This window comes from Podarcis erhardii (genome assembly GCF_964252035.2).
Source record: "Podarcis erhardii genome assembly, chromosome: 15".
NCBI lineage: Eukaryota > Metazoa > Chordata > Lepidosauria > Squamata > Lacertidae > Podarcis > Podarcis erhardii.
The window spans coordinates 31,673,341-31,686,322 of record NC_138505.1 but is presented as its reverse complement, the minus strand read 5'-3'; the positions used below and the strand labels follow the sequence as shown (position 1 = coordinate 31,686,322).

Here is a 12,982-nt window from a genome sequence, read left to right as displayed (position 1 = left end):
AGTTGAATCCAGGCCATTAAGGTTTCAGATAGAGATCTTCTTTAATTAAAAACAAAATGGCGCCTCTGAGGCGTGTGTGGGGCTTGGAGATCTGCAAGAATACATCTAAGGTTGCCTAGAGATTGCTTAGTTGTCAAGACAGAGGAAAATAAATGGAAGACTTTGACCCGCTACCAAGTGCTCAGCCAGGTGTATGAAACCTGGTCTCTGAGCCTTTCTTTAAAAAGAAAAAAAACATATATAAAATCACTTTATTTATTTCAAACATTTATACACTGCTTAATTTACAACCATCTCCAGGAGTTGGACAGAAGACTCAGTACCTTAGAACTGTTTAAAACAAAACAATCAGAAATGAATTTAAAAGCCTGCTGTAGTAAAAAATGAAGGCGAGGGCTTTGGCTGGCTTTGAAGTTCAACTGTCTAGACTTCAACTAGAAGGGAGTTGAGTTCCACAAAATTGGGCCCACAATACTGAACACAAGTTAACATGATGCAGAGACACAATAGGGGTGTTCACACATTATATTCAAGTTCAGGCTGTAAATGTTTTGCACTCATAAATTTATCTGCATGTAACATTCAGCGAGCAGACTGCCTGTATGTACAACAGTGGCATCTGAGTACACCTGCGAGATCACCTTAACCAAATATATACCCTCTCGACCGCTTCATTCTGCAGAACCAGCAGTATTGAAGGTGCCACATAATACCCGTTCCGCATCTGTAAGAAATCAATGTTTCGCTGCAATAGCATTCACACTTTGGAACTCCTTGCCTATTGATATCAGGCAGGCACCTTCACCGTAGTCTTTTTCAGTGCCTGGTAAAAACATTTTTGTTTAGATGAGCCTACCTAGGTATCTAGAATGCTGATGCGTTTTTTTAAAGCATATTGTTGGTTTTAATTTTTCTGGGTGTTTTAATGGTTTTTACTCATCGTTGTATTGTTTTATTCTTTTTGCAAACCACTTGGGTTGTTTTTTCAAAAAAACAATCAAGTGGTATATCAATTTTATGAAATAAATAGTTGCTCTGTATAACTCAACAAGCATACTCTCTTCACACAAACCCTCCTACACTGAGAGAGAGAGAGAGAGAGAGAGAGAGAGAGAGAGAGAGAGAGAGAGAGACTGCGCCTGTGTGCTGATGCATTAACCTGCAGGGTACCCCAATAAAAGCCCTGATTGGATCAATAAAGGCAGGTGTGTGTGTGTGCGTGCGTGCATTTATTTAACAAAATGTATACACCACTTAATTGTAGTACAGTGGTACCTCGGGTTAAGTACTTAATTCGTTCTGGAGATCTGTTCTTAACCCGAAACTGGGTTTTTTTAAAATTTATTTTTTATAATAGATTTTATTAAAGTTTTGAAGGTTACAGAAAGAAAAGTAGAAAAAGTTAAACAAAGCACAAAAACAAAAAGAGGAAAAAAAACACAAATCCAACCTTTACATAACTTTCTTTCCTTTGCTTATTTCCTTGACCTCCTCACACCGCCCTTTTTTGTATTCTAGTTCAATTAGATATTTCAGCAAATTCTTTCCATCTTTGTTTTTATCCTAAAAATTTATCTTGATATACTATAATTTTACATTCTCCTCTTTCACTAATTACCAATCCATTTTTACTTAATCCTTTATAACATTTCTGCTAAAACCACATAGCTTCATTCCAAACCTGAAACTGTTTTTAACCTGAAGCACCACTTTAGCTAATGGGGCCTCCCGCTGCCGCCGCGCCGCCGGAGCAAGATTTTTGTTCTTATCCTGAAGCAAAGTTCTTAACCCGAGGTAATATTTCTGGGTTAGCGGAGCCTGTAACCTGAAGCGTATGTAACCCGAGGTACCACTGTAAAACCTCAAAGCTAAGTGCTGCAGACCCCCTGTTTTTCAAAAGCTAAGCCATGGACTCCCTACTTTTGAAAAAAATTGATATTTCTACGGTAGTTTTTGTTACGTGAATGAGGCCATGGTCCCTGGAACTCCAACTGTGAACCACTGCTCTAAGCAGTTTACAAGAGATATTAAAATTATAGATTAAAAACACGTTTAAAACAACTAGGGATAATGAAAATTAACAGGTTTGGGTTTTTTAAAAACATTAAAAATGCCAACATCTATATGTCTGCATGGTCTTGCCAAAAAGAAAATGTTTCAAGCAGGTATCAAAAGAAGTACTGTACAGTGAAGGCACCTTCCAGATGTCAATAGGCAAGGAGCTTCAAAGTGCAGGTGCTGTTGTTTTACAAAGGGTTGCCATATTTCAAACAGTGAAAAATCCGGATGGAAAACTTATTGACCTTTTTTTTTTGGAAAGATTTTTTTTACAACTGTGGTTAGTAATCTCCCAAATTGCAATTCTCAACAGTTGGCATTCAGAGATGAGGAATACTGCCTCCAACAGTGCCACTCAGGCCTTATCCTCCATTAATTTGTCTAAACCACTATTGCATTGGCTCCCAGTATGTTTCCGAGCACAGTTCAAAGTGTTCATGCTGACCTTTAAAGCCCTAAACAGCCTCGGCCCAGTAGACCTGAAGGAGCGCCTCCACCCCCATCGTTCAGCCCGGACACTGAGGTCCAGTGCCAAGGGCCTTCTGGCAGTTCCCTCGCTGCGAGAAGTGAGGTTACAGGGAACCAGACAGAGGGCCTTCTTGGTAGTGGCGCCCGCCCTGTGGAACGCCCTCCCATCAGATGTCAAGGAAATAAACAACTATCTGACTTTTAGAAGACATCTGAAGGTAGCCGTGTTTAGGGAAGTTCTTAATGTTTTATTGTGTTTTTAATATTCTGTTGGGAGCCGCCCAGAATGGCTGGGGAAACCCAGCCAGATGGGCGGGGTATATATGTATGTATGTATGTATGTATGTATGTATAAATAAATAAATATTATTATTATTATTATTATTATTATTACCATCCATGCATCAGATATAGCCATCAGATATATAAGCTAGCTGCCAAATGGCGCCTTAAACCTTACAGTGGAAGTTACAATGGAATGTCTAGGCAACATTTTTTTACCATTGAATTATTATTATTATTATTATTAAAAATAATTATTATTTATAAAAAATTATTATTATTATTATTATTATTATTATTATTAAAATAATTATTATTTATTAATAATAATAATAATTCAATGGTAAAAAAATGTTGCCAAGACAATAATAATAATAATAATAATAATAATAATAATTTAATTTCTCTACCACTTTATACTTTAAAGGGGGGGAAATCAAAGCAGTTTACAGCACATTAAAACATCAAATAAAATGATCTAGAATAAAACAAGCTTCAAGGAAAATATTTCAGATCCTCTTCTAAATGACATTTTGCTTTCCCCATATTTATTTACCTACTTCATTTATATAGCTGCCCCATTGCAGAAGTAATCTGGGAAGGCTGCACAGTGTAGTGGTTAAAGTGTCAGACTAGGACCTGGGAGAACAGGGTCCCAATCCCCACTATGTCATGAAGCTCACTGGGTGACCTTGGAGTCAGTCACAGCCTCTTAACCTGCCTCACTGAGTTTCCACAAGTTCATTGATTTTGGCTTGCAAATAGCCACTTGCCTGGGACAAATAAGCATTGCCTGCAATCACCTAGCAATGGTAAATAAAAAAATGATAGATCCATTTAGCCTTCATCGTCCATAGTCAAAATGTTGTAACGAGAGGGTCTAAGGGCAAACTGGGACATTCAGATGCTTTGGGACTACAGTTCCCATCATCCCTGACCACTGGTCCTGTTAGCTAGGGATCATGGGAGTTGTAGTCCCAAAACATTTGGAGGGCCCAGTTTGCCTATGCCTGATCTAAGGAATAGGGAAATTGAGCCACAACATTCAGAATCAGAACCAAAAACTGCAGACAGTTGAATAGGATCCCTAGTTTTGTTTTAAACAAAATAAATCAAACAGAATTTTAAAATAAGAGTTTTGTAGTGGTTAAATTATCCCACTGCCTTTGTACTGACTGCCCAGAACACTGGAAAGCAGATACAAGTTTCCTTCTTGTTGGTGAATGGTTGGACTACCTCCTGCATATTTCTCCTTATATTTCTGCAAGTGAAGGAACTAGAGACTTAGGTGTCCTGTTGTGGTTTTTGCATGAAAGCTGAACAAACAAGGATAGGACTGGAATATCACTGATATCCCATAGGGCCCTTTATGGCTTCATTCCTGCCCTCCTATATCACAAATGGCAAATAGAGACAAATATTAAATAATGCAGCATGGCTAATTTGAACTACATGTTCAAAGTGAAAATCAAGTCCCTAGACCAAACAGTCACGGCTCAAAAATTTCTGGTTCAACACTGCTTTTGGATCATGCACCACACAAATGGCCACCTGGGATTTGGAGGGCTCTCGCCATAGGTCACTATTGCTCCCAATAGTTTTTTACTCAGTTTCAATATCGCTCTTAGACCAAGGTTTTCTGAATCACGGCGACTCCTCTTCCAGAAAATATCTGTTTGTTTGTTTCTATTTAGCTAAACTGTTTTTTCTACGCTGGCTTCCAGCCAAAGCTTCCAGAGCGATTACCATATGTATAATTTTTTAAAGCTCATTAAATCTGAAATACTAATTAAAGCAAGCACCAACAATAAAGAAAAAAATAAATAAATAGCAAAACACCAAGATAACCATTCAAAGCCAAGGAGGTGTCTAGTGTCTTTTCAACACATCTTCACCACATGTTGAAAAGACACTAGGGTCCACCGCAGCCAGCTGGCTTTGGGTAGAGCATTTCACAACCGAGGTGCAGCCACTAAAAAGGCCCTTTATCCACTGAGCACTCCTTAAGGCAGCGGCATCTTCCCCTGCTCTGGTGTCCCCCAGATATTGGTGCCCATCAACCTTGATCACTAGCCATGCCGATTGGGGCTGATGGGAGCTATATCCCAAAACATCTGGAGGAGCACAAAGTTGGGGAACGCTAGTAGAGCCCTGGAAGCAGAACCTACCAAACGGGCAAGCTCATATGGTAAACAGAATTCTTTCAGGTAGCCTAGGAATACTCTCTTCGAAAATCAGACCTACACCTACAACATGTCAACTTTTCCAATGTCTTGTGCCATGGTAAGCTTGGATGCCCTGCCTATAATTAGAAAGGGGTCAAGTCTGCAAAATAGGTGGGGCTGGGTGAGGGGGAAGAGTCAGGAGAAGAGAAGAGGAAAGAAAGCAAGTTTTTAACCACCAGCCATGTCTATGTCTCATTCAGGAAGTATAGCCAGTTTTTCAATCAATGTGCCATTCAAAGCAAAAAAAAAATAATACAATTTGTCCCAGATACAAACACACTAAAGCAACAACCCCGGAACCATTTGATTAGGGCAACACAACCGACGTTGATCTCTTATGCAAACATCCCATTTTACCATCAAGGTACAACAATGACTCCAAGGACATGAACCCTTGTTGGGTGTTAACACACGTACAGTGCATTTTTGCAGCCAAGCTAGACCTACATTTGATACTACATCCTCATAAATACCTTCCCTTGAGCTCAGATCCAGTGAAAATAAGACCGCATGCTAACAGCTAATCAGCAGAGAATAATGTGTATTTTTTTCCTAATCATCTCAATAAACATTTGGATTCTTTTACCATTCAGAGAGCTAGAAGACCCAACAAACAGTTCAGAGCACAAACTATATCTATGCTGGAATGAAAGTTATATAGAGGTTTCCTTTAAAAGGCAAGTAATTGCAATTACTTTAACAACCCCCTGCTTTGCATGCAAAATTTAAAATGAGGAGAAAACTAAAAGAAAGCTACTGGAAACCTCCAGGCTAAAGCATTTGGGGGGGTGTATGAAGGCAAATGCTTTTAAATCTCTCCCCCTTTCCTTTTAAATGAGGGAATGAACCCCATTAAGATGTGCACATTAAATACTTGAGTTTCCAGCACAACCAGAAGCTCAATGGTGCTGCCTCCGAAGGATTTTCTCCAGGCAGCCTTCACCATCCTCCCCAAACCAACAAGACATTTGCTGCAAAAAAGCCCCAGAGGCCAATTCTCTCTTTCGCTCCACACAGCCAGCTTAAGGAGAGACAAGGCTGGCGAGCTGAATCTGCCTATATATATAAAAAAACAAGAGGCTTGATTTGGGTTGGCTAATTGCAGCAAAAAAAAAAAGAAGCGCTTTTTGCACTTCTCAGGATGATGCTCACTCAAAACATACATCAACTCCCCCCTCCTTTTTTCCCTCCCCTTTTGCGCACAGGAGCAGAGCGCGGGGGGGGGGGGAGAGGGAGGGAGACAGAAAAAGAAGACAGCATTTAATTGGCGCCTCCAATGTACACAGACAAGCAGCCGCAAAAGTCTGATAGGGCTGATTTGCCATGAAATGGTGGTTCCTTATGAGTCGAGGATCTTTTTTTTTTAAAGGCTGCTGGAGCGAGAGGATGTGAATCAAATAACCAGGAAAATCTCTGCAAAGTAGGAAGCGTCCCCCGCCACCCCACCCAACGCCACGGCCGCCGCAATCGCCACCCCCAAGGGGGGGGGGGAAGAGATCTGGGCACCTCGAAAGCATCACCACCAACGCAGGGGCCTCTCCAATGGATCAAAGCAACTCTCCTGCCTCCTCCATAGCAACCCAGTCCCCGAAAGGTACCTAGCCGGCACCACAAACCAGGCCTTATTTGTATCCCCCCCCCTCTGCACTCCCCGCTTCCTGATAGAAACCCGCGGAGCTCGTCTCGTCGGCATTCTCCTTTCCAACTTACGTGAAGACGAAGAACAAAGTAGTAGATCCCACTAATAAGGCTGCTGCTGTGGAGACCGGGATGTATTTCGTAGGTTTAAATCTCTTTCCAATGCTACTGGGCATCCTGTAAGTTACACATCACTAGGTATCAAATCCCAAAGAGTCCGAGAGGCACCAGCGAGTCGCCCGAGAAAAGAGGGAGAGGGAGAGGGGGTCGGGGGGAGAGAGAAAGAGAGAGACACACACGAGAGAGAGAGAGAGAAGGAGAAAGAGCGAGCGAGCGAGCGAGGTGAAGCCCTGGCGATGCGGAGACGAGGCAGGGGAGGGGGGAAAGGGGGTAGGGAGGAAGAAAAAAAAGAGGGAATGAGACAGAAAAGAGGGGGAGGGAGGGAGAGAAAAAGAGGGATTGGGAACAGCTGACCTCTCCAGCACAGGAAATCCCACCCACACAACAGGCCTGCCCACTCGGCTGATGTCAACGAGCCCCTTAAGGTAGAACTGCGGAGCGCGCAATTGGAGAGGGAGGACGCGCGCCCGCCCGCCCGCGCGCCGGGAGAGAGGCGCTAAAGGGGCCCGGAAAGCGCCGCCGAGGAAAGGCAGTCCCTCGCCTCCCTGCCCTCAAAGGAGCGGCATTTGGTCCCTAGCTACCTGGCGGGGCTTTAAGGCCTCCGCCCGCCACGGAGGGTCCCTCCCGCCAGCTTAAAAAAGAAATGGAGAGATGCTTTCAGGCTTGCGGTAGCAGAGCAGCGCGCTTTCAAGCTGGCGGCGTCTCCTGCGTGCGCGCAGCAGAATCGCGCCTGGAGAGCTCGCCGCGGAAAATGGACCCCGGTGGGAAGGGAATGCAAGAATTGCCTCCTTTAAAATGTGTTTATTTTGTTAGTGGAGGGGGTGATCTTCAAGTTTTGGAGGTCACCTTGCAATGCAGAAGAAGTTGTTGGAATCAGGGCTTGGGCTGCGCCAGGGGTTTTTCCTTCCTAGGAATAATAACCAACAGTTTGTTTATGGCTTTGAGGTCCCGCCCCAGAGCAGCCTTGTGTTGGGTCAAGCCAAAGGCCTGTCATCCTGCTGTCACAGGTGCGCCTTGGATGCTTCCTGAAAGCCCACATGCAAGACCTGAGGACAACAGTCTCTTCAGCCCTTGCAGTTCCCAACAGCTAGTATATACCGCCTCCGATGGTGGAGGTAGAATATAGCCAACAGGGCTGGCCTGTCTATGAGGCAGCTGCCTCAGGCGGCAGAATCCACCAGGTGGCAGCTTCTGGGTTTCAGTAAGATCTTGCAGGGCTCTTGCAAGATCTTGCTGGATGCCGCCACTTCTCTGGTGCCACTGTGGCTGCCTCTGCCCCTGAAACAAGAAGTGGCTGCAGTGGTAGCTTCCAGGTTCTGGTGAGATCTTGCCTAATGCTGCCCTGTGAATCATGATGTGCGTTCACACTATGCAAAAATCACAATGTGTGGAAAACCCCTTGAAGCCAGAGACGCTTCTCGATTCCAGCAGCCGCTGTGAACTCTGCCGGCAAAAATCACGATGCGGGGAAAACCGTGAAGCCAGCCAATGCCTCTGTGTAGCTCCATCCTTCTTTCAGACATCGTGATATATCAGTATATTGCAATGTTTAGCTGGTGATATGTCACAATGTTGAAAACCAGGTATTGCCCAGCGGTATTGCCCTACGGATAACTTTGTCCTCCATGAATTTGCCTAATCCTCTTTCAAGGCCATCCAAGTTGGTAACCATCATTGCCTGCTTGAAGAGCGGGTTCCGTAGTTTAACTATGTGCTGTCACTTCTTTTTGTCTCCTCCATCTTCCAACATTCAGCTTCACTGCATGGCCTTAGGTTCTGTTATTGTGAGATTTGCAGAACTCGTTCACCAAAAGTCACACTGTACATCGTCTTTTGCTTGGCGGTGAGCAGCTGCTGCAGCTTCCTGGACATACAGCTTGATCAGTACAAGCCAGTGTGGTGTAGTGGTTAAGAGCGGTAGTCTCGTAATCTGGGGAACCGGGTTCGCGTCTCCGCTCCTCCACATGCAGGTGCTGGGTGACCTTGGGCCAGTCACACTTCTCTGAAGTCTCTCAGCCCCACTCACCTCACAGAGTGTTTGTTGTGGGGGAGGAAGGGAAAGGAGATTGTTAGCCGCTTTGAGACTCCTTAAAGGGAGTGAAAGGCGGGATATCAAATCCAAACTACTACTACTACTACCGATTTACTGACTGACTCCGTCATACTGAACTACGTGGTGGTATATGAACCTGCCTTTTTAGGTGGCTGCACACAGTGGTGGTTGGTGGTGGTAAGTGGAACCAGAGCTAACTAAGCCAGCTAACTCTAGCTTCCCTTCCATCCTGCTTTCTGATGAGTACTAGGAGAGCAACACTGGAGGAAATTGACTGCCAGTTCCTGGATCTTCTATCCCATTCTCCTTCTTAAAAAAAAAACCTTTTTGGGTGGTACTATCCAAAGTAATGCTAAAGTAAGAGCCATTTAGTGATATACTTATCCTACCAGAGGTGGTTTTAGGATAGCCCAGAAGGGGGCGCCACAACATTGTAGCAAGAAAGGCTGGGGGCACCAAAATTTAGTGGTGTCCAGTGTGCCACTGAAATTTGAGCTACTGAACAGAGTACAGTCCCCCTTCCTTTTTAATTTTTACTTTGCTTACAGGGCAGCTGAGCACACTGCAAATGTGATACCTGGTAGCAGATACTACTAACTTTGATTGATTAATTTAAATGGCTCTATGAGTCTAACCCATCATCTATCTAACCTGTGCTTTTTTATAGCTGCTATAAAGGCAGAGGCACACCTTTGTGGAAGATGGATCCGATCCACCATCGAGTGGAAATTACTTGGAGGTGCATAGCACCTGGACTGTGGAACTGAAAGGCTGTAACGTTGTGATGCCTAACGTGTTTTTCATTCCAGGTCAAAAAGCCCAGCTGATGCAGCATGGCTGTTCTGTCTATGGCAACAGAGTGGGACCATCCAGAGGAACGAAAGCGACATTATAAATGGCTTGTTCTTACTATGTCGTGATGTTAACACAGGGGATGGTGGGAAGATTGGAGAGGCAAGTGATGTTATGTCTGATAACCATTCTTTTCATGCAGGATGTGTGCATGGGTCTTCCAGATTGCTGATGTCTGACACGAAGATGGTCTGGTGTACCAGTGCTCAGGACAAAGCAAAAGGAGGAGGCAATATGGCGCCCTATTGGTGATGATGACAGTGACAAGGCGAACCCAGAAAAAGCCAAGATGCCAATGATTGGATCTGACATGTGGGTTCCAAAGTCACAGAGCGATACACTTGGCAAACATAGTTTGCAAGGCATTTCCCTGGATTCAGACGGAGTTTCTGATGGGAACTGTGACAAGATAATAAACCTGGAAAAAGCCAGGATGCCAATGGATGGGTCTGACATGTGGGTTGAGATGTCACGAGGCAGGGAGCATAGATTCTTCCTGGGGCAAGGCTTGTACGGAGTACTAAGGCCTCATAAAGGTAAAGGTAAAGGGACCCCTGACCATTAGGTCCAGTCGTGACCAACTCTGGGGTTGCTGCGCTCATCTCGCTTTCTTGGCCGAGGGAGCCGGTGTACAGCTTCCGGGTCATGTGGCCAGCATGACTAAGCCGCTTCTGGCAAACCAGAGCAGCGCACGGAAATGCCATTTACCTTCCCGCCGGAGTGGTCCCTATTTATCTACTTGCTTTTGAACTGCTAGGTAGGCAGGAGCAGGGACCAAGCAACGGGAGCTCACCCCGTCGCAGGGATTTGAACCACCGACCTTCTGATTGGCAAGTCCTAGGCTCTGTGGTTTAACCCACAGCCCCACCCGCATCCCTAAGGCCTAATACCGAGATGATTTTACTCACTAGGGATGTTGAGTGCAATACAGAATGGGAGGGAAATCAGGGTATTTTCCTAGGCTACCCCATTGCTGAAGACTTAGATACTAAATCTGTTACTGTTATAAACAGCAGGTGCTCTGAGTTGAGTTCCACTAATACAGTGGAGGAGATGCGCCAGGTGCGCAGGTGAGGAGGAGCTACGAAGGGTGAAATGCTCACCAGGTATGCTCAGGAGTTTGCTAACACAGCTGTTGCAGATTTAGCTGTGGTTAGTGGCTCGACACAGGTCTTGGAACCCGGAGTCTTGAAAGGGGTACAGGGTTTGTCCTCGAAGGACAGGAAACCAGGTCCAAAGGCTGTAAGGATAGGCACTGTTTCCTTGGAGAAGGAAGCTGGACCACGTCCAAAGGCCGTGTGTGCCAACACTGATTCCTCAGAGAGGAACAGGGCTGGGGTTAGAGTCCCAACAAAGCCAGGTGTGAGACTTCCTGATAGTCAGAAGGGTTATGATGCCAAGACTAGTCAGAAGTGCAAGACAGTAAGGCCCAAGGCCAATCCAGTTGCAGGTAGTTCCAAGGGTGGAATGGGTGATACAGGGGTATACTGTGTGTATGACATCTGTATAGTTGTTGCAGTTACAATGTTGACTGCAACACAGATCATGGATCAGGGGAGGATGTTAGAATTCCTGCTCCGTGATTGCAGTCATGGGATTGTTGTCTTATCACATGACAGTGTATGTTTTGACTCGATAGTTCTATGATTCTAGATGTTGGGGCCCCCATCAGTTTCCCGTCACTTGCTACATTTTTTAAAAAAGACGAGAGGATGCCAGCGACTGACTCGGGGACTCTCTCTTGCAAAGCAAGTACTGTGAAACAAGCTTATTGACCCTTTCCACTGCCAAGTCACATTGATCCCTGACCACTTTTGCATGACTAAAGGAAAGGGAAGCTGTTGCCTTCCAGATATTGTTGCTGAGTCGCAACTCCCAAGATCTCTGACCCTTGGTCACACTGGCTAAAGTGGATGAGAGGTGCTAGCAGAAGTCACAGGCTTCTCATCCCTTGACCCAAAGGGTATTTTTCAGCCCCCAAAAGCGGCAGAAAACTCTCCAAAAGGTATTACATTTAAGAAAGGAAAGGGAAAACGTGTGGACTATTTGAAAAACTATTGTGAATAACCGAAAACATTAGCACGATTAAAATAGAACAAGCAGTTAAGAGACAAATGAACGGGGAATTTTAAAGGGGGAAGAAAAGGGAATAATTAGAATATGCAGTAGCAAATATTAAACTTAAGAAACCATCGGGCGGGGGGGGGGGGGAGTTCACCCAATGGGTTGGTTTTATTGAATTTGTATTATTGTTGTAAAATTGAAAAAATGACATTTAAAAATATTCCGTTTAATTATCCCAATCTTTAAGGATGAATGTGTCCTTGTTTTCTAAAAGGCCAGGCAATTCACATCTGATAATTAAAGTTTCAAAGTAATTATCTCACCTGCACAAAATGAGTGTTGGGCAAGGCCCACTTTCTGCAGAATACAGAGCATTTACAGCTTAATTACTGCTGCAGCCCTCAATGCTTATTTAATTATGAATCAATGTTCTTGAAACATTTTACATTTATTTCCCCGGTGCCATTTAGGTTTCTTCTTAAGTCAGTACTATTCAAAGCACTCAAGTCACACAACACAAGTCCTGGCCCGACTGTACTGGCCAATTAGTTTCCTGGCCAAATTCAATGTGATGGTTTTCCCCTTTAAAACCTTATGTCTCAGGGCCCCAATATCTCACGGACCACCTCTCCTTAGTTGAACTGACCCACACCCAAGGCCCTTCTGTGTGTTCCCTCCTTGGGGGGGGGGGGTCCAGAGGGTGGCAACATGAGAACACTCATTTTCAGGGGTGGCTCCCTGCTTGTGGAAAGCTCTCCCCTGATGCCATCATTACATAGCTTTAGGTGCCAGGCAAATTTTTTATTTTGCAAATGCTTTAGCTACAGTGGTACCTTGGTTTAAGAACAGCTTGGTTTATGAACAACTTGGTTTAAGAACGCTGCAAACCCGGAAGTAGGTGTTTTGGTTTGTGAACTTTGCCTTGGAAGCAGAACGTTTCACTTCCTGCTAAGTGTAAATTGAGTCCCGTGCTGCTATGGGAAAGCACACCTTGGTTTAACAACGCTTTGGTTTAAGAATGGGCTTCTGGAACGGATCAAGTTCGTAAACCAAGGTGGAATGTTTTGATCCCGCCTTTTTTTTCTTAAAGGGACTTAGATTTGTTTTTCTTTTATGTCAGTTTCAATGCATTTGTTTGTTTATATATGTTAAATTGCTGAGTAACCTTTTTAAAAATAGTAATAACCCCATTCAGAGTTTTGTTCATGGAATTAAGCAGTTC

At 44.3% G+C, this 12,982-nt stretch overlaps 1 protein-coding gene and 1 pseudogene across 2 annotated transcripts in view; both read right to left on the bottom strand.

Annotated features, from left to right (window-relative positions):
- The window catches only part of LOC309330899 (serine/threonine-protein phosphatase 2A activator pseudogene), a 51,027-nt pseudogene extending 44,145 nt beyond the window's left edge, over nt 1-6,882 (bottom strand). Inside the window, exon 1 of the transcript XR_014161615.1 lies at nt 6,744-6,882. The product of XR_014161615.1 is annotated as a serine/threonine-protein phosphatase 2A activator pseudogene (transcript). The remainder of the gene's footprint in view (nt 1-6,743) is intronic.
- ZDHHC8 (zDHHC palmitoyltransferase 8) overlaps nt 1-6,883 on the bottom strand; it is a 137,121-nt gene extending 130,238 nt beyond the window's left edge. The window contains exon 1 of the mRNA XM_081842771.1: nt 6,744-6,883. Coding sequence (XP_081698897.1) covers nt 6,744-6,847 — 104 coding nt within the window. The 5' untranslated portion in view covers nt 6,848-6,883. The remainder of the gene's footprint in view (nt 1-6,743) is intronic.
- Between the last annotated feature and the right edge of the window lie 6,099 nt (nt 6,884-12,982).